At 38.7% G+C, this 23,406-nt stretch overlaps 1 protein-coding gene across 1 annotated transcript in view; it reads left to right on the top strand.

Moving 5' to 3' along the window:
* Positions 1-23,406, top strand: part of LOC139313766 (P-selectin-like) — a 43,403-nt gene that overhangs the window by 10,780 nt on the left and 9,217 nt on the right. Inside the window, 11 exon segments of the mRNA XM_070939212.1 lie at positions 702-887; positions 2,165-2,350; positions 4,155-4,340; positions 6,365-6,550; positions 6,805-6,835; positions 6,837-6,985; positions 11,455-11,640; positions 13,774-13,959; positions 15,190-15,375; positions 16,855-17,040; positions 17,698-17,820. Coding sequence (XP_070795313.1) covers positions 702-887; positions 2,165-2,350; positions 4,155-4,340; positions 6,365-6,550; positions 6,805-6,835; positions 6,837-6,985; positions 11,455-11,640; positions 13,774-13,959; positions 15,190-15,375; positions 16,855-17,040; positions 17,698-17,820 — 1,791 coding nt within the window.

Raw genomic sequence — 23,406 nt, 5'->3', positions numbered from 1 at the left:
CAAGATAGACATGTTGCAATTCTTTTAGAACCTGGAGCCTAGAAGTACATAGCATTACACTATGGTGTTACAGATAAACAAATAGTGGGTATATTAAGTTTGGAAAAGATCCTTTCCATAGGGCAGGTCTATGCTTTGAGAAGTCAATCAATTGATGCAATAATTTTTACTTCCATGAAAATGTGTGGCTATCCATAGGATTAAGTTAGATTTGAAAGATGTTCATTTGTGTCATGAAGACCTTTTACAATTTTGGTTCATTGAGAAATCATCATGCTGATATGAGAAAGGCTAGGAACATTGGGAAATGTAGTAATAATTTGTCATTCCCATTTACTAAACATATAATCATATGAAAGTATTGTCTTTTGCATAGTCTTTTTATATGTTTTGCTTTTATGTATAGCAATAGCACTTAGAGTGATATACCACTTCACAGTGCTTTACAGCCCTGTCTAAACTGTTTACAGACTCAGCATATTGCCCCCAACAATCTGGTTCCTCATTTTACCCACCTTGGAAGGATGGAGGGCTGAGTCAACCTTGAGCCTGGTGAGATTTGATCTGCCAAACTGCTGGCAGCTGGTGATCAGCAGAAGTAGCCTGCAGTACTGTACTCTAACCACTGCGCCACCACGGCTCTTATCCTATCTATCCTATGTATTCTAATTCCAATCCCATTCTTTCTTATTTTTTTTTAGTTAAGCAATGTCAGCCAATTCAGCCACCTGCAAGAGGAATTATGGATTGTGTAAACCCAATTGGTGATTATAGTTACAACTCCACTTGCAGCTTTGCTTGTGAAGTGGGCTTTGAACTTAGTGATTCCCAGCCTTTGATTTGCAGTGCATCTGGTCAGTGGACTTCTCCCATACCAACATGTCAGGGTATGCTATCTAATGGAATTGTATGAAATCTGATGTCTAAATTTCTGTTTAGACTATTTATTTATAACTTGAGTTCAGGGGTGGGTTCTACTTACCTTTACTACCGGTTCACAAAAGGATCGCGCGCACGTGATCGCTTCACTCACTCATGCACCTTGCTTCTGCACATGTGCAGAATACTGATGACGATATCTGGAGCAGTGGGCGGGGCCTCCCGCTGGTTTTACTACCGGTTCTTGTGAACCGGTCCAAACCGGGGGCAATCCACCACTGCTTGAGTTGTGTCTGAAGATTTTTGTAAGATCCATCTAAATGAGATTTCGATTAGTCATGAATAATTGCTCTCAGGAATTTCAGTAGATTTCAGTAGATATAATTGAAGTACAATGAATATTCAGTTAACCCATTCTTGTTTAGAATTAAACAAACCGTAACTCCTATTACACTTTAATATTAAGAATTCCCAGATTACAATTCACTTAAAGTTTATTAGCCTTCTGCAGCTATTTACATTATAGTTCAGTGGTGGAATTGATGTTGTGAACTAATTGGTGAGAAGGAGAAGACCAAAACCAACGGACTCATTACTGAACCTAAAAAAATCATGTTTGTGTTTAAGGAAATCCAGGTCCTCTTAGCACAAGTACTTAAAATGTACAGAAGTTGGTTACTTGGATAAAATGACATCAGTTTTAAATCAAGTTCTTACATATAGAATATGTATATCTTCATGTGATAGGATTGATTTAAAGTACAAATGAATTGGCTGAAAGACAGAGAACCAGAAAGCATCTGGTGGCACTTTTTCTGACCAATGAATTCTATTAAAATGAATATATTTTTGTGAGCTATACTCACCTCAAATACATAAAATGGCTAAAATAATGTACAATTTAAATTGGGGTGAACAGGGATGGGGTGGGGAGAGGTGAATACAGGCTGTGTATGCAGGTGCAAGTTAGAAGTTGCTCATGAAAGCTTTTTAATATTTGCTAGCCAGAAGAGCTGTTGCTATATTTCTGATTTTTGCCACCATAGACTAACATGATTGTCCTCCTGCAATGAAGGACAAAGATGAATTCTTTGGTTGATGTAGGATCCATTTTGCTATCATGTGACTCATCTTAAGCTCCAGATGAAACAGTATACGGGTGCATAAACAAACAAACAAACAAACAAACAAACAAACAAACAGTATCTCTTCCAAGCCATCTTCAACGCTCTTTAAACCTGTTATCTGTATTCATCCTGACTGACTTTTCTGTTCCCCTCCTTAGCTATTCAGTGCCAGTCCCTAGAGGCACCTGCTCATGGAAATACCACCTGCATTCATCTCCATGGGGAATTTCAGTACCAATCCAGCTGCACTTTTCTTTGCACCAAGGGTTTTCGGTTACGTGGAAAAGAGGTCACTGAGTGCACAGCTTCTGGAAAATGGACAGCTCCAGCCCCAGTTTGCCAAGGTTGGGAGTTTCCTTTTAAGGCCTTTCTTGCCCATGTAAAAATTATTTTGAAAAAACAGAAGCAACTCATTTTTCAACATTTAGGAAAAGAAATGGATTCTCTTTCACCCATTAGCATTTGCACTGAAGGAAAGAAAGAAAATAGGAAACCAAGAAAGAGGTAGGAAAGAGATTCGTGTGAATAGAAGTTTTATTACAGTCACAGATCAGAATTATGGACAGGAGCCTTGTGTATGCTGCATAGATAGCATAACGCTTCCCATGTGTCCAAATAGTGACAGGTCCAAAGGATGCTATACTACATACCAGTATATTATCTCAGTGAATAACAGTTAGCCGTTTAAAGGTGGATTTGAAAAATAAATTAGAATTGTTATAGGTTGATTCTCAGTATCCTCCCTTCTTCTAGACAAGCATTAAAATAAGCAAGACTTTCTTTGCTTAAGGTATTGGAAATAATAGTCCTGGCAACCTCATCCTAGAACCTGATACATCTTCAGGGAGACCGGAGGTGACCTAGCTGACTCTCCCACAATTTTTGGGGTGGTGAAAGCATTTTTGCCTTAGCTAATGATCATTAACTGATAGCCAATACATATCCTTTTATGCATATCAAGAGAGAGCAACTGACTGGTCTAGTAGTTGAAAAGTTTTTTATTTCAGGAAATTAAAAAAAATCTCTTCTTGAATGATTATCAGATCAAAATGGTACATTGAAAGCTTATGATAGAGTAGTATACTTTTATACCTACACTTACATGTCTTACCGCCCCTCTTATTTCTTTCTCTATGTACTATGACTATGACCCCAGGCTTCACTGTGTGTCTGTATCTTTCCCAACATGGCTGAAGTGATGCTGGTATTGTGTAAAATTCAACAGCTTGCAGTTCCATTTGTGACAAACATAAAAGATATTTATAATAATAAAGCTATGCTTTTGTGTTATAGGCTAAATATACTTCTGTGAAGTAATATTTTTATAGAGTAAGAACATAAGTTCTTTGTATATTCCTGTTTTGTCTCCAGTGTTCTGTTTTCAACATAATAAAAGTATTGTTAATGACTTCAAATTTTCAGAATGTTTACATCTTTAGTGGTATTAAAGCAGGGGTGAAATGCTCCTGGTTCTGACCAGATCGCCCGATCTGGTAACAATGGAGATGGGTGGTTCGGAGAACTGGTAGCAAAAATCCCTGCTCTCCCCGCCCCCCATGCCCAGCTGAGCTGCGTGATCATCAGAGGCTTTTTTTTATTTTTAAAAGCATTTTTTCTACAACCTCTTCGGCCGAAAAAAGCTTTTAAAAGTAAAAAAATAAAAAAGCCTCTGATGATCAAACGGCTCAGCTGGGATTGTCAGAAGTTTTTAAAAGCATTTTTTAACAACCTCTTCGGCCAAAGAGGTTGTAGAAAAATACTTTTAAAAGCGTCTGACGATCCCAGCTGAGTTGCCTAATCGTCAGAGCCTTTTAAAAGCATTTTTTATATTGATTTTATTGATTTAAAAACAAAAACAATAAAAACATATACACAGGAGAAAAAAAAGAAAAAAAACGTACATACAGATACAAATAAAACATACACAACATATATAACATATGCCGGAAGTCCGTATAAGCATTTTTTAACAACCTCTTCAGCCGAAGAGGTTGTAGAAAAAATGGTTTCAAAAGTAAAAAAAAAAAAAGTTGGCCACACCCACCCAGTCACATTACACTCCCCCCAAGTCACGCCCTCAGAACCGGTGGTAACAAATTTTAGATTTCACCACTGTATTAAAGCATTGTCTCTGTTTTCTTCCCTTAGCTGTTCAGTGCAAGCCATTAAATATCCCCGTAAATGGAAACTTCAGCTGCATTCATATCTATGGAGAATTTCATTACCAGTCCAGTTGCAACTTTAAATGCAAAGAAGGCTTTCTGATCAATGGAGCAGAGGCCACTATGTGTGAAGCATCTGGAGCATGGAGTGCTTCAGAGCCAACTTGCCAAGGTTTGAGGCTTTCTATTTCTTCTTAATCTCCATTTTAGGATTCTGGTATTAGTAAGGAGAACTGAGTAATATTTAGTAGGTACAGCAAGAAGACAAGGAAGCTTCTGATTGATTTATCACATCCCCATTGTTACAAAATGTACTAGTTGTCATGACATTGCCAATACGGTCTACTATATTTGTAATAGCATCCTATATAATGGGATAGCTTCCATGCATTGGAGATAATCTGTTTTGGAAGAAAACTCTTATCCCTGGCAATTTTCAGAGTTCCAGGCATTCCATAAGGCTTCTCCCTTCCAAAAAAGATGCTCCTCATGTAACATCATTTCAAAGGTTTTCACTTTCTCAAACTCTCATTTGATTTTACTTCTCCTCACTGGTCAGAACATACTGGCTACTTAACTACTCTCAAAGATCTTGTGTTTTGCATACAAATTAGGGATACTGCTAAGTTATTTTGTTCTCTTTTTTTTAAAGAGGAGGAACCTGTGGTTAGGTAGTAGTTATAGACCAGGGGTGGGTTCTACTTGCCTTTACTACTGGTTCGCAACGGGATCACGCGTGCACGATCGCTTCGCTTATGCATTCGCTTTGCTTCTGCGCATGCGCAGAATGCTGATGATGACATCCGGGGCAGTGGGCGGGGCCTCCCACCGGTTTTACTACCAGTTCTTGCGAATTGGTCCAAACTGGGGGCAATCCACCACTGTTATAGACTGGCAATCATGAATTGACTGGCTTCATCAGCAAGCCTCCCAGCATTTTCCAGCCACTGAACTAGAGAGAACATAATGTTATAAAAGTAATCCAAAAATTAATAATCCAAGCATAGACAGATGGATCTTGACAGACCTGAACACTGGGCCCTATCTAAGAAAATGAAATTCAGTGTAGAGAAAAGCACACATATAAACTAGAGAAAAAACAGGCTTAATAGCAGTAACTGTGAGAGGGATCTCGGAGTCTTAGTGGACAACCAATTAAATATGAATCAATAGTGTGCGGCAGCAGCCAAAAAAGCCAATGCAATCCTAAATTGCATTAACAGAAGGGTATAATCAAGATCAAGTGAGGTACTAATACTACTCTATAAAACCGTAGTAAGACTACACCTAGAATACTAGTGATACTAGAATATACTAGAATACTAGTGAGCCTGGATAGCTCTGCAGACTAAAGCACTGTAATTTAATACCAGCTGTCTGCAATTAAAGTAAGTTCGAATCTTGCCAGGCTCAAGGTTGACTCAGCCTTCCATCCTTTCTAAGGTAGGTAAATTGAGGACCCAGTTTGTGGGGGCAATAAGCTGACTTTGTATAAAATATACAAAAGTATGAAGGCTATTGCTTAACGCACTGTAAGCCGCCCTGAGTCTCCGGAGAAGGGCGGCATATAAATCAAATAAAAAAAAAAAATACTGCATCCAGTTTTGGTCACCACACTATAAAAAAGAAGTTGAGACTCTAGAAAGAGTACAGAGAAGAGCAACAAGGGTAATTAGAGGACTGAAGGCTAAAACAAACAATGAACGTTTGCAGGGACTGGGCATGGCTAGTCTAGGGAAGAGAAGGACCAGGGGAAATATGATAGCAGTTTTCCAATAATTGAGGGGCTGCCACAGAGAGGAAGGGGTAAAGCTATTTTCCAAAGCACCTGAAGGAATAATGGATGGAAACTGAACAATGAGATATTCAATAGCTCATTGATATTCAACCTGGAAATAAGGAGAAATTTTCTGACAGTGAGAGCAATCAACCAATGGAAGAGCTTGCCTTCAGAAGTTGTGGGAGCTTCATCACTGGAAGCTTTCAAGAAGAGATTGGACTGCCATTTGTCAGAAATGGTAAAGGGTCTCCTGCTTGGGTGGGGGGGGTTGGACTAGATGACCTACAAGGTCCCTTCCAACTCTGTTAATCTGTATCAGTATCTAAGCATTATTTCTTTTAAGAAAAATCCATCATAAAACTGAGCCATGCTTAAAAGTCAGTATCTTTATAAAAGCTATCCGTTTTTTTTTCCAGTTACGCAATGCCACCATTTGCAGAAGCCTAAAAATGGGGAGATGGCCTGCTCTCACCCATTTGCAGAATTTGCTTACCAATCCACCTGTCAGTTTGCATGTGAACCTGGCTTTCTCTTGACTGGAACAAATACAACCTTCTGCTTGGCAACCAGGCATTGGAGTTCTCCATTACCAGCATGCCATGGTAAAGTTCCTTCTCCTCACCTTGATTTTTGTTGCTATTTTCTGCAATGAAGTTTAATGTTTTTCTGACATTGGTCAGCTCTTTCAACTTTGGACAGTTTCAATTTAAATACAATATTGTAATCTGGAAATTTCCACTTTGGAGATTTGTAGAAATCTCCACTTTGAAGAGCACTGATTTCATTCTTGGACTTTCTTTTGGAATGATTGGGCTGGCTGTCGTAATTCTTTCACCAACAATCTCTTTCATTCTAGTCATTGAATGCCCAAACCTGGCATTCAAGGTTAGAATTAAAGTGTTCCCATCCACATGGAAGTTTTGCTTATAATTCCAGTTGTGCCTTCTCCTGTGATATGGGCTTTGTACGCATTGGAACAAGTCAACTTCAGTGCACACATTTGGGAAAGTGGACTGCAGCCACACCCAGTTGTGAAGGTAAATAGAGAATACAATCTTAGCAGTTAGATAGAGAATCCAGTGCTGTGTAGATGGTAATGTAGAACAAGAAACAGACTAAACTAGAAAGAAACTATTATTTTATCTAGTACAGATTTTTATTACTGGAGGAAAGAGATGGAAAAGGGAGGCTTGTGACTTCAGACTTCCCCTGCCTCATTGCTTCCTAGACAGCATCTCTTCATCTTTTTCCGCAAGGTCATTCATAATTCCATTACACCTCTCATGTAACTGCAACAAGAAAAAAAATATCCAGGTGACTGAATGGACTTGACATTTTCCTTTTTGAGTTTTAAAACATCAGCTAGTTTCTTTTGTATACCCAGTGAGACATCCTTTTCCAAATTATTCTTTTGCTCTGTCATTTGTAAATCCACTTTCAGTACCATCTCTATCTTGTTAGATAAAATTTGTTCCATATCTTGTCTTTCAATAACATCTTTTGGACAGAGTCTATCCATGGAGGCAGGCATAATGACTGACACTGTGGACATTGTGTCAGCCTTCCTAATCTCTAAAAAAGATATATTTATCACGAGAAGCTTTATGTTCTTTATAATTAATTTCAAAATATTATTGTAAAAGTTTCTATATTCCAAATTTACCTGACCCTTAGTCTGTTTATAGCTTTGTAAGATCACAATCTTGTTTAGTTTTTGGTTGTTTATTTTAAATTCTTTAAATTCTTAAGTTTATGATTAATATTTTCTTTCATTCAGAATTGAAGGCAAACTTATCGGGTATTTTTCTGAGGGTTTCTAATAGCCTAAAAGTAATTTCCAAAAGTCATTAGAGAGTGAATGTTTTTTATCAGGGCAACCTGGTCTACCCAAATACAGTCAGGTCCAGAAATATTGGGACATCGACACAATTCTAACATCTTTGGCTCTATACACCACCACAATGGAGTTGGAATGAAACAAACACAATGTGCGTTAACTGCAGACTGTCAGCTTTAATTTGAGGGTATGTACATCCAACTCAGGTGAACGGTGTAGGACTTACAGCAGTTTGTATATGTGCCTCCCACTTGTTAAGGGACCAAAAGTAATGGGACAATTGGCTTCTCAGCTGTTCCATGGCCAGGTGTGTGATATTCCCTCATTACCCCAATTACAATGTGCAGATAAAAGGCCCAGAGTTCATTTCAAGTGTGCTATTTGCATTTGGAATCTATTGCTGTCAACTCTCAAGATGAGATCCAAAGAGCTGTCACTATCAGTGAAGCAAGCCATCATTAGGCTGAAGAAACAAAACAAACCCATCAGAGAGATAGCAAGAACATTAGGCGTGGCCAAAACAACTGTTGGAAACATTCTCAAAAAGAAGGAATGCACCGGTGAGCTCAGCAACACCAAAAGACCTGGGAGACCACGGAAAACAAGTGTGGTGGATGACCGAAGAATTCTTTCCCTGGTGAAGAAAACACCCTTCACAACAGTTGGCCAGATCAAGAACACTCTCCAGGAGGTAGGTGTATGTGTGTCAAAGTCAACAATCAAGAGAAGACTTCACCAGAGTGAATACAGAGGGTTCACCACAAGATGTAAACCATTGGTGAGCCTCAAAAACAGGAAGGCCAGATTAGAGTTTGCCAAACATCTAACAAAGCCTTCACAGTTCTGGAACAAGATCCTATGGACAGATGAGACCAAGATCAACTTGTACCAGAGTGATGGGAAGAGAAGAGTATGGAGAAGGAAAGGAATTGCTCATGATCCTAAGCATACCACTTCATCAATGAAGCATGGTGGTAGTAGTGTCATGGCTTAGGCATGTATGGCTGCCAATGGAACTGGTTCTCTTGTATTTATTGATGATGTGACTGCTGACAAAAGCAGCAGGATGAATTCTGAAGTGTTTCGGGCAATATTATCTGCTCACATTCAGCCAAATGCTGCAGAACTCATTGGACGGCGCTTCACAGTGCAGATGGACAATGACCCAAAGCATACTGCAAAAGCAACCAAAGAGTTTTTGAAGGGACAGAAGTGGAATGTTATGCAATGGCCAAGTCAATCACCTGACCTGAATCCCATTGAGCATGCATTTCACTTGCTGAAGACAAAACTGAAGGGAAAATGCCCCAAGAACAAGCAGGAACTGAAGACAGTTGCAGTAGAGGCCTGGCAGGGCATCACCAGGGATGAAACCCAGTGTCTGGTGATGTCTATGCGTTCCAGAGTTCAGGCTGTGATTGACTGCAAAGGATTTGCAACCAAGTATTAAGAAGGGAAAGTTTGATTTATGATTATTATTCTGTCCCATTACTTTTGGTCCCTTAACAAGTGTGAGGCACATATGCAAACTGCTGTAAGTCCTACACCGTTCACCTGAGTTGGATGTACATGCCCTCAAATTAAAGCTGACAGTCTGCAATTAACACACATTGTGTTTGTTTCATTCCAACTCCATTGTGGTGGTGTATAGAGCCAAAGATGTTAGAATTGTGTCGATGTCCCAATATTTCTGGACCTGACTGTATGAGACGGAGCATACTGCTTCCAGCCCCAATGATTAGAGAGTGAGTTATAGGCAACTTAGTGTCCTTTAAAAGGCACCAACTATGGTTACAAGTAAGAAAGCTATTCTTGTCATTTCCCAGTGTTCACACACATAGGAGACCACTATCCTGCAGTCCTGCACTCCCCTCATGGGAAGCTGCTGTCCAAAGCATATGTAGGCAATCTCCCATTCTCATTTAATCTGTAGAGGTTCCAAATAATTGGTCTACTCACAGGTTCTTTGGTCATTGCTGTAATCATCACAAAGACCTCTTCAGTCCACTATTCCTCCAAATTTTTAAAAGCAGGAAAGGGACCCGAGAGCAAAACCTTTAAGAAATATTGCTGTAATGCAACACTAATGAAATAGCAGTAGCAACAACTGGATTTCATCCCTCCCGCCCCACATATTTCACCCAAATCTTATTCAGAATTTTGGGAATATAGCAACTAACTAAGTGGCTCCTTGGGATATACTTTTCTATGTCACAAGAATATAGCTTGGATACCAGTAAGTTCTAGCTGTTTATTCTGAAATAAGAGTGAAGTTGCAAAAGTCAGAAGATTTGGATACGTGTGGATAAGCAATTCCCTATGTGTGTAATATAAACACAGTACTGAAACTGTTCACATTTGAGTATCCTTGAGGCATGTCAGATGCAATTTGTGTTAATTCAAAAGCACAATCACTGAGAGATTTTAATCTAACACATCTGAAAGGCATCAGATTAGGGAAGCATGAATTGTTGGCAAGGTTGCATTCTTTCCTTTCTTCCCAATATACATTCATGAATACCAGATTTAGAGAGAGTGAACTATAGTGGCTGCTCATCTTTAGTGTAAAAGCAAGGGATGTTTATGCTGGAATAATTCTTGTGGCTGGAAAAGGTATTCACAGTGGCCATGATCTTAATGATAGTGGTATTTGACCATTGTCCCAATAGGTATCTCTACATTGATAGCATAATCAATGGAAGAATGGCTCTACACGGATGATTGTAACTACTGTGGGGACAAGTGAAATAGTTAGAATGTGTGATTTTTGCTTTCAATCATCTACTTCACCTCCCAACAATGATAAGAAATGGAACATAATCATTCAGAACTCTAGCCATTTTTCAAAGTGGTCTCTTATATAAACACTATGTTGAAATGGAATAGAGCTGATGTTTTGCCTGCTGAAACCAAGGTCCTATTTTCAGTAGATATATTTCTTGTTATAAGGATCTTATTTTAGTTGAGAGGAATGGTACCTCTGCCTGAAATTTTGGAGAGCAATTCTTTATCAGTTGTATTAAGCTCTGAATCATGTACAATATAATGAATTCTACTTTCTTCATTTTAAGAAAACATCCTCTGTGCTACATATTTCGTTATATGAGTACTGTGTGTGTGTGTCTGTGTGTAAGTATACTGTATGTCTATGTAGTATTTGTACCTTGTAGTCTGTTTCCATTGCTGAATGCCTAATATTACACATATTACAGATAGTTCTCACCTTACAATGGTTCATTTAGTGATTGTTCGAAGTTATAAAGGTACTGGAAAAAGTGACACAATTGTTTTTCAGAGTTACAACCTTGCAGCAGCCCCATCGTCATATGATCTAAATTCAATCGCTTTGCAACTGACTCATATTTATGACGGTTGCAGTATCCTGGGGTCATGTGATCCCTTTTGCAAACTTCTGACAAGCAAAATCAATGGGGAAGCCAGATTCATTTAACAACTGTGTTACTAACTTAATAACTGCACTCAACACCTGTGGCAAGAAAGGTCATAAAACAGGGCAAAGCTCACTTAGTTGTCTCATGTAGCAATATAAATGTTGGGCTCAGTTGTGATCTTTAAGTTGAGGACTACCTGTATCACCTTTGTTAAACACCCATATATAAAGTATATGTACAGCTTATTGTATTTACAGCTTTGTTTTGTTCATTTCAGCTGCCAAGTGCCCATTTCTACACAAGCCAGCAAATGGCCATTTAAAGTGTCTTCACCCTCATAGCCATTTTGCATATGGCTCCAGTTGCAACTTTTCCTGCAATGCTGGTTTTCAACTAGTTGGGCAGGCAACACTTGATTGCACCGCATTAGGAAACTGGACTCAAGAAATGCCTTCCTGTAAAGGTCAGTATTAAGTACACTTTCTGGTAAGGGATGCAGAAACTATCTGAGGCCAGCTGAGAAATGAATTGTCAAATGTAATGCTTGGCACATCTGTAAAGAAAAACTAGAGTGAATCTGATCACGCAGCCTACACTATGATAAGGGAGGCAAAGTGGGCTCACTTCTCCTTATTGCATTATCAAGCTATCATCAGCAACCTTGTTTAAGGTCACCAACTCCTGCCTGAGCATTTTGACCAATCTGCCTTAGTGTTATTGTCAACAGTCACTCATATTCATCGAAATCTTTTCCCATGGGCAGAGTTTTTTATGGTGACTAAGCTACCATATTGCCATATTATCTGGGGCTCCTTTTGGTTCATTGCCTTCAAAGAAGTGGGTAGGGTTTTTCTAGATTGTCCTTCAAACATATAATGTGGACCTCTGTTCATCCTGCCTGTGGCAAGGAATAAGTAGAAGGGTGACCACTTGAATATGTTAGTTTGCTAATTCCTCCCTAAGCGAAGAGAAGCTGCCTGCAGCTTGAAGGAGCCTATGAAGTGCTCTCTTTTGAAAAGGCTACATTATTCTGTGATCCTAGAAAGCCCTCCTTTTTGGAAAAGGTGTTGAGACAGTGGCGATGGATCAAGTACAGTACATAACACACTAGAAGAAGCAAATTTTCTGTATTCTTTTCAATCAGGTTCAGGCCCAGATAGGAGACAAAGATGACTTTTGTCGCTCTTCTAGATGACCTTGTTGGAGATAGTGTTCTTCTTCTGGTCCTTTTAGAGCTCTTTATGGCTTTTTATTTGATCTGATGATACCGAATTATATATTGTGCTACCCCAGACTATAGGAGAGACACTGATGTTTTATCCTGGTGTTTAGAGACTGCAAAGGTCAGGATGGGAGTAAATGGGCTAAAGTTGAATGGAAGCAAGACAGAGTTGCTGTTTGTACATTGGCTTCTCCACCAATCCCAGTGGTACCTCTGGATGGGCAGGTGCCACCTGTGAAATAATAGCTTCTGAGTTTGGGGATTCTTCTGGTCTTATAGGCAGGTGCATGAGGTGGAGATGTAAACTCTTGTCTAGAAGGATTTTGCCTAGCTATAACTGGAGCATCATCTCCTGTATCTTACATGGTACAGGAGGACTTAGGTGCAGTAAATTATGCCCTCATCACCACTTGTACAGACTACCTCAGTGTGCTTTACTTGGGGCTGTCTTTAAAGACCACTTATAAATTATATCTGATCCTGAATGCAGCAGCCCACTTGTTAATCTCCAAATGCTGGGAGCATTTAACTCCCATACTACAGGCGTTGGTGTTATTACTGATTCAGTTTGAATTATAACTGAATTGTTGGTTTTAATCTATTAAGCCTTTAAAGACTTGGTATCAGTTCCTTTCAATAAATAATATCTTCAAAGTTTATTTGAGTAGTCAGCCTAGCCAGTCTTCATTATGTCCACCACATCATATTTGCTCTTCTATGCTAAGAGATCAAGTTTATTCTATTTCCATGCCAGAAGCATTAATGCATAGACAATGAAATCCATGGAATTTATGAGCCAATTTTCTTTCCCATTTTCATTGAATGCTTTGGGAGGAAAGGAGGAGGTCCCACTTCAACAACATTCCACCTCTTATAGTGTGCATGTCTTAGTGGCTTTAACAGCTAGTTGCCGTCTAGTGATTGAATCAATTGTCATCTATCTAGGTGAGAGATGAAATAATTCATTTGATGGAACGCACACATACTGTATACACACACAAAGATGATAATTGACCACCTGACTGGGAAGCATTAGCTAGCTTTGTGAGCCTTCAAACACTGTACTGGGCTTACTTTCAGAAGAGGTGATATAACTTTAATAATTAGTCTAAATTTCCTTCTACTCAACTTGCAAATTAATAAAAATAGTTAAAATACAATAAGTCTGCAATGCTGTATCTTCAAAAAAAAAAACCTGACTCTATTAAAGTGTGATTTCAAAAACACTTATTGTTGATAAAAGACAGGAGCAGAAAGTAGCATAACTGCCTTTTTACAGTATGGAACCTGTGAGAACATAATTGAATGATATGCATTATTTGATTCATCCAAGATGATATAGTTTATTTTAATTTGTACTTGTACCTGTTTTAGCTGTTCAATGCCCACCCCTGAAAAACCCAGAGAATGGCAAAGAAAATTGCTTTAATCCTTATGGACATTTTGCATATTACTCCAGCTGCACCTTCTCCTGCAACTCTGGGTTTGAATTAGCTGGATCAGAGAAGCTGAATTGCACAGATCAGGGAAACTGGACTGGAGAGACACCCATCTGTGAAGGTAGGTTTTAGGAAAAAATGTGGGTTGAAGGCTAGAAATTCTTCATCTCTATCATGGTGGTTCATCTCCAAATTGAATGTAGCCTTAGAGCTGGTAAAGTCATAGGAGCTTCAGAAGATGAAAAATATATTCTTTTGAGGATTGCAAAAAAAATGAAAGAAGTATTTAATTTTCAACAAGTCAATTTTCCTGATTTATAGAATGCCTTTGGTTTATTTTTGTAGCCATTATATGACAGATATAAAGATACATAACATACCGGTAGTTTACTCTTACAGCACACTGCCTGTTTGAGTAAGCTTCTTGGTTTATAATTCCAAACAAGCAGCAGAAATAACAAATTTGATACCTTTCCACATCTTAACAACAGAAATATTTTCTGTATGTTTAGTTTATTACAAGCATATACAACAGCATTTTTATTTTCGTTTATTGGATTTAGAAGCCACTCAATTCCCAGTGACTCTGGGTGCCTGACATAGTAAAATAATCAAAATCAAAATACAATATGAAGTAATATACCATAGCACATATGCAAATGCTCTATGCAGATCACAACATTTATTTTTCATTTATTGTTTTTTTTCCCTCTCTCTCTTAAAGGAACAATCCTGGTAAATAAGCTACAGATATACTAATTGAGACTTAAGCATTTAGCATCGAAGAAGCAGTGCTCTTCTAAAATCAAATTAAATATATTCCAGTGATAAATGATAGGTAGAATATGAACTTTCTGCAGAAATGATGCAAATAATTTAAAAAGCTTAAAATAAATGAGAAAGTTTCATACAAGCTTAAAGCTGTTGTTTTTTTTGGCCTAGCGTCTAATATTCCCAGATGTTTCTAGTTTGTTAATTTAACATGCAGTAGCTCATCAGTCGCTAAAGGCTTCTCCTTCATTCGCTCTTTCTGTTATTTATTTTATTTATTTATTTTGTCAAACATTTACAAGATAACAAGTATATGTATGAACATAAACATAAACAAAGGAAGTAAATACAAATAAATGGGGACAGTAAGACAGGGACGGTAGGCATGCTGGTGCACTTATGCACGACCCCTTTATGGACCTCTTAAGAAAGGAGTGAAGTCCACAGTAAACAGTTTGAAGTTGAAACTGTCAGGGTTTGAGGCTGTAACTATTAATTGCTTAACATTTTCTTCCTCCTGCCTCTTTCTGCAACATTTGTAGATCTTTCTCCTAAAGGTTTCAATTTGTTTTTTTGCCAGCTCTCAAGTGCCCTGAATTGCAGGCTCCAAAGAATGGACAGCTCAAATGCTCTCAATCTTATGGAAACTTCACATATGACTCCAGTTGTGTCTTCTCCTGTGATATGGGTTTTAAAAGAATTGGATCCAAAAGGGTGAACTGTACAGCTACAGGAGACTGGACAGGATTTGCACCATCTTGTGAAGGTCAGATAACTTACCACATTGAGTGCTATACACTGCTTGAAATGCAGGAGGGAAACATCTGCAAGCAAACAACTAAGCTCAGAGAGCTTAAAGAATTCCACAGTTCAACTACATATATTCTCTTCTATTGGAGAAATTATTTAATAAATGAACGTACATGAACAAAATATATTAAAATGGTTTCCTATTCCACTTCCTGTGATTTATGGAAGACTTCTGCTCCTTCTTGGTTTTATGCCACGTGGCTGTAATGTGCGTAACTGTGAAGGAAAAAACCAGGAGCCTGGTAGTACCTTTTCCAATTAACAAATATTATTAATAGCCACATGATTTTGTGAGCTCAAGCTTATTCAGCAGAAACACAAAGTGGCCAGACAGATGTAGGATTTAAACTGGGCTAAGTTTGGGATGGGCGAAAGGAAGACAGATTATACATAAAACAGGTTACAGGCAATTCATCATTGTTGTACTGTATTAAAAATCTAAAGTTAACAACCCATTCTGAAAATGGCTGAAACTTTTTGATGTCTGTGAGTACAACACTTTCTCGCTCAATGATTCTAAGAATAGCAGACCTCAAAATGACTATTTTAGAAAAGCTTCATTCAGTTTAAATCCTACATCAGTCTTTGTGCATCTGATAAAAAGAGCTGTAGTCCATGAGAAAGGTGCTATCAGACTTCTGATTTTTTTGCCACCATATAACAACGTGGATCTCCTCCTATTTTAATTGTGAAGGAGCATCTAACCCTTTTTAACTTCACCTTGCAGTAAGACCATCTGCAAAAACCCTCCTTCAGTACGTTCCCAATCCTGGGTAGGTTGGACAACACTGAAGAAGTATTGAGAGGGGTTTTTTTTTTGCAATAATATCCCAACTATAAAATGCCCTTTCCAAGAAGCTTGCCTAATTACGGGTACATGTATGTTCAGGTAAAACCGTAAAAAGAGGCTTCCTGGATCAAGCTAAATGCTGCTACCACCCAGCAGTCTGTTCCTATATTTGATCAACTGGACATTAACATGATAGGAATACCTTAGGCTCTGTGGTTGCAAGTGGTGGTCCCTGGACCCAGCCAAGTGCAATTTGAAGGAATTGGTGGCATTGTTTCCTGAAATACATATCCACCCATCCACTTGTTCATCCTGAATCTGCCAGCAGTCAGGGTCATAGGATGACCTTGGAATTCAGTAGTACACAGGAGGGAGAATTATTCTCTCTTTCAATAATAGAATCCAAAGTCTGTACACCAAGTTTTCAGCAGCAGTAATTCTCCCCGCCCCTCCCCCACACATTTAGATGCTCCTGCACATACAAACATCATGTACCCATTACTCTTTTTCTAATTCCAACATCACTATCACTACAACCAATATTGTGACCTTTCTTCACAATGTGATTCTTTGATCAGCCTTTGTCCAGTTCTAAAAGATCCTGTGATGTACTTTTCTTAATTTTAATTCCTGCCTGCCCTACAGCCATAAAGTGTTCCCCCCTTCAAGAGACAGAGAACATGAAAAAGAACTGCTCCCACCCCTGGGGCCACTTCAGCTACAGCTCCACATGTCACTTCTACTGCACTGAGGGCTTCATTCTCAATGGAACGAGTAGGATGCAATGCCAACCTGATGGCCGGTGGTCTGCTGAGATGCCTGTTTGTCAAGGTACCATGATCTCTTTCTATGCAAATTGCAATCATCTGCTCCATTTTCGAAAAACAGTTGCAAAACAGTTCTATAGAGAGTAGGGTAGGACTTTTGCCAAAGAAGTGTGTATTAGTGCTGCCCTCTGCTGATTTACTCTAATTTTTTTTCAGAGAAAAAGTAATTTTCATAAGTCTCTATGCTTTACAGCTGTTGTTATTGTGTCCTCCTATCTTAGAAATATAATGAAGCACCTAGACAACATTTCAAAACTGAAATATTTAATTTATAAGAACTTAACATGTTTCTTTTGACATAGTAATTGCAAAGAATAACTTAGAAAGCACTAATTACGGTAATATGTTTAAAATCATTATTTTGCTGTAATATTTATTTCTCTAAAATGACTCATAAAGGAATGTTGAGGATTTTTTAAAAACTCATATCCTCCCCATTTTCTAAGAAAGTTTAGCTTGGCACATTTCCTCATAATGTTACTTCCAAGTGTACAAAGTACGTGAGATTTTGTTCAGAGTCTGAGGTCAAGGGCGTTTAGTTCTGATGTAAATGGATGGAGATCTGTAGAGCTGCAGAGCCAATATTAGGATATTGGAGTCTTATAAGAGAAGAATGTACTTTCTAGTTGACTTATTTCGTTTCTAATATATTGAATTTCAGAAAACGCTGCCATTTACCTAAAGCAAGTTTTGCTCTATACTGGTGGAGTCACAGCATCCCTTGTTGTTTTAATGATCTCTGGGGGTCTGATAGTTCTAGCAATTAAGCGTCTCGGCAAAAGAGGTAAGGAGATTTACACCATCTAATTGGGATCGCCCAGTTACTTGTGATCTCATCCTCATGAGCATGAGAGTTCACATTTTTTAGCAGATATAATTATAATAGTTAAAACGGAATACAACTTCCCATTCCCTCCAATTTAAATGCCTTTCCAAAGTACACTTTATACCAAAAATGTATAGTACAGGTAGACCTCGACAACCATTCATTTAGAGACCATTCAAAGTTACAACAGCACTGAAAAAAAGTGACTTATAACCATTTTTCACATTGTTGCAGCATTCCCATGGCCACATTATTAAAATTCAGAACTTGGCAAATGATTCATACTTATGACAGTTGCAGTGTCCTAGGGTCATGCGATCACCTTTTAGACCTTATGACAAGCAAAGTCAATGAGAAAGCCACTTAACAACTGGGTTACTAAATTAGCAACTGTAGTGATTCACGTAATGACTGTGGCAAGAAAGATTATAAACTGGTGCAAAATTCACTTAACTCTCATTTAGTAACAGAAAGTTTGGGCTAAGTTGTAGTCGTAAGTCGAAGACAATCTGTAGTTCAAAGCCACATAATTTTAACTTCACAAAAATAGCATTGCATTGACCATAAAAAAAAATCCAGCCTTGACATTGGAATAACGCTTTTAGTGAGCCAAAACAATGTATTCAAATGGCCAGCCAGAATTCTTCAGAATTTCCTGTAAACAAGCAGCATAAAGTTTTTTTTTTTATTTTTCTTATTTTTTATTTTTTATTTTTTTTTTTAATTTGATTTATATGCCGCCCTTCTCCGGAGACTCAGGGCGGCTTACAATGCGCTAAGCAATAGCCTTCATCCTTTTGTATATATTTATACAAAGTCAGCTTATTGCCCCCACAAACTGGGTCCTCAATTTACCTACCTTAGAAAGGATGGAAGGCTGAGTCAACCTTGAGCCTGGTGAGATTCGAACCTGCAGTAATTGCAGGCAGCTGGTCTTAATAACAGGGTGCTTTAGACCACTGTACTACCAAGGCTCTTGGTTAAAGTTGCTTAGAGAGCCATGGTGGCACAGTGATTAGAATTGAGTATGACAGACTAACTCTGTCCACGGCCAGTTTGATCCTGACCGGCTCAAGGTTGACTTAGCCTTCCATCCTTCCAAGGTTGGTAAAATAAGGACCTAGAAGATTGTTGGGGGCAATATGCTGACTCTGTAAACTCCTTAGAAAGGGCTGTAAACCATAACGGAGTGGTATATGAATCTCAATGCTATTGCAATTAACTTGTTGTGGATTTAATAAGACCAACACAACTTTCAGGGTTAATCAGAGACAATGTATATTGTGCAATAGGTTCAAAGCTCTGTACATGAAGCGTTGAACAAAGACAGAAATTAGGTACAATGGTTTTTATACCCTTCTAGACAAAGGATTCTGTTAACTCAGCAGTTTATGTGATCATATACATTTGTCATTTTTAATTGACACTTCCCAATTACCGTTTCATTTTATTCTTTGCCAACAGTCATAATTCTTTTTGCCAATTACAGAAGCATAGATTCAAATTATCTCTTGTTAATATTACATGTGGTCATACTTGATCTCTTTAACCTTCATTCTGTATATCACCAAATGTCTCTTATCTCTGACAACTGAGGGGCCCCTCTGAATGTTTCTACTTCAAAGGAATTCTCTCCTTTCAACTGGCTTCCCTCAAACAAGCACATTTCCTTTCTTAAAGAGGGCCCTTCAGTGATCATCCAGCTGGACCCGCATTTACCTACCTATATTATTCCCCCCTCTGGAAGTTTTTCTATGCATAAACTTCCACTACTCTATTATAAGTGTAACAACTGAGTATACAAGGTTCCAATAAACAAATCTACAATATATAAGTTCTAACAAAATATAAGTAATAAAGGCAAATAACAAGTTGATTAAGAAAATGTTCTGTCAAACCTAGTTCCTTCTCAACTTGAATTTCCTTTACTGCTCTTATTGATAGATGTTTCAGCATAGGGATTGCACAAGGAATAAAAGCTACGCCTGCCACAGCCATATTAATCCACCCGGATCCAGGCAACCAAGAAAACCACACGTCAGTAGTTTGTAACCTCTGACTTATCTTGGATGCCCTATCCTGCAATTCTTTGGCAATTTCTCTGACCGTCCTTGATTTATTCATATAGAAACAACAGTCTTTTCCCAGGAATACACACATACCTCCTATGTTCATGGAGAAAGCATGGATCTTATGGTAGTTGTCATTAGTCCAGACCCCCAGAGTCCCTGCCACAAATATTCCTGCCAGTGGTTGCAATGGGACTTCTAGTGAAGGGTCCTTTTGTTTATCTCTGAGAATTGGTCCTTCAAACAGGGGGGAAGAAGACACATAGACCTTCCATTGGTTTGAACCAGAAATTGGGTTTGAATCCAGTCTCCACTGAAAGTCAGCACAGCAACCAGAGTGGAGCAGACCTTCCCAAGCCTGACTGACCAGCCTTACCACCAAGCATTCTACCAGAAGACATGAAAGAAAAGACCCTGAGATGTACAAGTAAAGACCAAAAGACTCTTTTCAATCCTCAGAAGACAGCTGGAAAGACTATGGGGGGAGGGTGGAAATTCATTGTAAGGTTTTCTTTCTTGTCTCATTTATATTGTAATCAGTTTATTGTAAGAATTGTATTTGGGAGTAATTGCCACAGCAAGTTATGTACACTCTAGATTTCTGTCTGGTGGGGAGGAGAAATATGTCCAAAATGTTTGTATTGCCTGTATTGTAAAAGTAGCTGCATACACATGCACACACAGAGAGACACACCATTCAGAATTAGACTGAAACTATTCCCTTCACTTACCTCCACACAAAGCTTCTCCTAGGTTCATTTTTGCTCTGTGGCACTAAAAGCCCAAGGAGTCATATCTCCCTGTTAATTCCATGGGGGAGGGGGCAATCCCCCTCAAGCAATTCCCTTACTTGAAGAGATAACAGAAAAAGTGATATCCAAAACCCAAGCCCTGACTGTGACTCACAAATGATGCTGCTCAGTTGCCCAGTAAAGGAAGATATATTGCACTGGTGGTCTCATGAGTAGAAATCCCAGGGCTCATTATGTGTAACACCAAAAAAAAAAGAAAAAAAGAAAAAAAGAATGGCTATTGTACACTGGCTAACCTCAATTTGGACTCACAAATCCTGGATGAAATAAAGTAAGAGCTAGGGCAGGTTCAGTAACCAACTCATGAAATGGGCAGCCTGTAATTTAAAGGAAAATCATGGCTGTGAAAAATTTTGGGACATGTGCTTGCTTAAAACCTGACTGGAAGCTCACAGAAAGTAATATCCGAAGTCTGAAATTAATTGGCATGGAAAATTGGATACTGTAAAATTCTTTTCTCCTGCAATACTTTTCTCCTGGCTGCTAGACCTTCATGGTTGAAAGCTTTCAGGAGCCACTGAAGGAATCCTTTTCTGTTGCCCCTAACAATGCCTTCCCCCTTTGCATCAGAACAATTAAAAGCACCCATCAAGCCTCCTTGACCTGATCAACTTTAATCTTTTGCCAAGAACTTGTTTCAAAACTCATGTTTTGAAAAAAAAAGTAGGGATTGTAGGAAGTTAGCACCCACCCCTTTCCTGGAAGAGTGAAATATTTTAGGAAATATGAAAAAGGCAGAATATTATATTTCCCTGGATGAGAAATGGAAAAGCATATTTTACAGACAACGCAGCTCCCACCTTCCTGCCCCCCACCCTTTGTCAATGGGCCATTAAGGCCTGGGCCAGTCTATTCTACATAACAAAGATCTGCCTCCTTCAGGCAGAGCCATAGTGGGAATTGCCAAAGATCCAACAAAGATAGGATTAGCCCTCTACACAAAAGCAGCAGAAACTCACCAAATGTGACCTGGGAAGCACATGTGACCATCAGCCAGCCAGGCTAGCTAAGACCCCCACCCCCTGGGAGTCTGACAATCAATCAGGATACTCTTTCTGGGCCCCAAGAAATGCAGAGCCAGAGAGAGCATAAAAACCTGAGGATTTACTGTATCTGCCCCTTTTCTGTTCAGGAACTCAAGCCATGTGATCCTGTCCACCATTAAACCATCTTTCCAAGCAGTCTCCATGTCTCCAGTGTCTTTTTCCCCACTTGGAGCAGAACCTAGAAGGATGTTTCTTCCAACATGGTGTTGGTTAAGAACTGTGCTTGATTCAAATTGTGATCTGTAGTTAAAATCAAATCTGTCTGCTGCATTAAAATTGTTTCATTTTTGTTTAGAATCTTGAATCAGGTAACCACCGCTGAAGGATGGTTCTGACTTGATGTGGGGTGCTTACAATAAGGGCTCCCCCAAAGGTCAATTTCCTACTTTCTGAGCCAACACCTCTTGTGCAATTCAATTTTCTATGATTACAAAGAGATTGAATGGCTTTTCCAAATTTGGTAAACTTAATACAGGAGCCTTGGTTAAAGCTTGTTTCAAATTTTCAAGGCTTCCTCTTTCATGTCCCTCCCATTTCAAACTCCAAGGTCCAGATTCAATTAATTTTGCATAGAATTATCTTAATTCTTGCTTGTTTATAGATAGAGGCGGAGACGCCACCCCTCCTTTCTATCAGGAGTGATTTTTACTACTCCTGTCGGGGGGGGGGGGGAGTCTTTCCCTTTAAGGATTGCTGAAAGTCAGAGCTTTCCCTTCCTGAATTCAAAACTCCTGGAATCAGTTTATTGTTCCTAGTAAGGCAAGCAAGAAACAAACACATCTTTTATTCTTCCTTTGTTGTGGAAAATAAGGCGGCCGTCTCAGCTTCTTAATGGCCCATTGGTAAAGGTGGGGGCTGAACTCTGCCTGAGTTTCTGCTTATTTTCTTTAGGGGAATTTCCCTGCTCTTTTAATATTGAGCTTCTCAAATCTTCCAACACTCCCTTCACTGATTAAGTGTATTCAAATGCTTTGTTCACTTAATCTGATCTCTGTCAACTAAAAACACCACTTCTCTTCTACTTCTTACCACTTCCACATTTCTTTCTTCCAACCTCCATAACTTTCCAAAAACACATCACATACCTTGTCCCTTCCATCAATTCTACTTTCTCTAACTCCTTCTTCTTACAAAACATTCAATTCTCCTACCGCTGTCAGCACAAGTCTGTGCAAACCAACTTACTTAAATGTCTTCTCTTACCTGCTACCACTTTCTTTTCCCATCTATAAAAAATTAACCCTTTCTCCGCACCAATATCTGATCGTCCTTCTAAATCTCCTTGTAAACTGAACTGGATTCAAACAAAAACAAGCATACTCTTGAGGCAGAATCTAACATTTTAGACAAAAATGCCACTGACTCTCTCTTACTACATATTGTAATTTCTAACTCATCTCTGTAACAATTCCTAAAAGGGCAGTAACTTGTGCTGCTAGCAAACAAACAAGCAAACAACAATGCTATATGATGGAGCACCTAAGCATTCAAAATGCACACAGACATAAGGACATTAAAAATAAAACAAACAATCTAAATGAGGTACTTTAGATCAATGCTCTGAAATATATTTGGATCAAACTTTAGCTTCAATTCTCTGCCTTTAGTAAAATGCAA

This window comes from Pituophis catenifer, unplaced genomic scaffold (assembly GCF_029215685.1).
Source record: "Pituophis catenifer annectens isolate HBS135680 unplaced genomic scaffold, rPitCat1.0.hap2 SCAF_3, whole genome shotgun sequence".
In the NCBI taxonomy this organism is placed as follows: Eukaryota; Metazoa; Chordata; class Lepidosauria; order Squamata; family Colubridae; genus Pituophis; species Pituophis catenifer.
The sequence above is the reverse complement of the archived record's forward strand: the minus strand, read 5'-3'. Positions and strand labels throughout refer to the sequence as shown.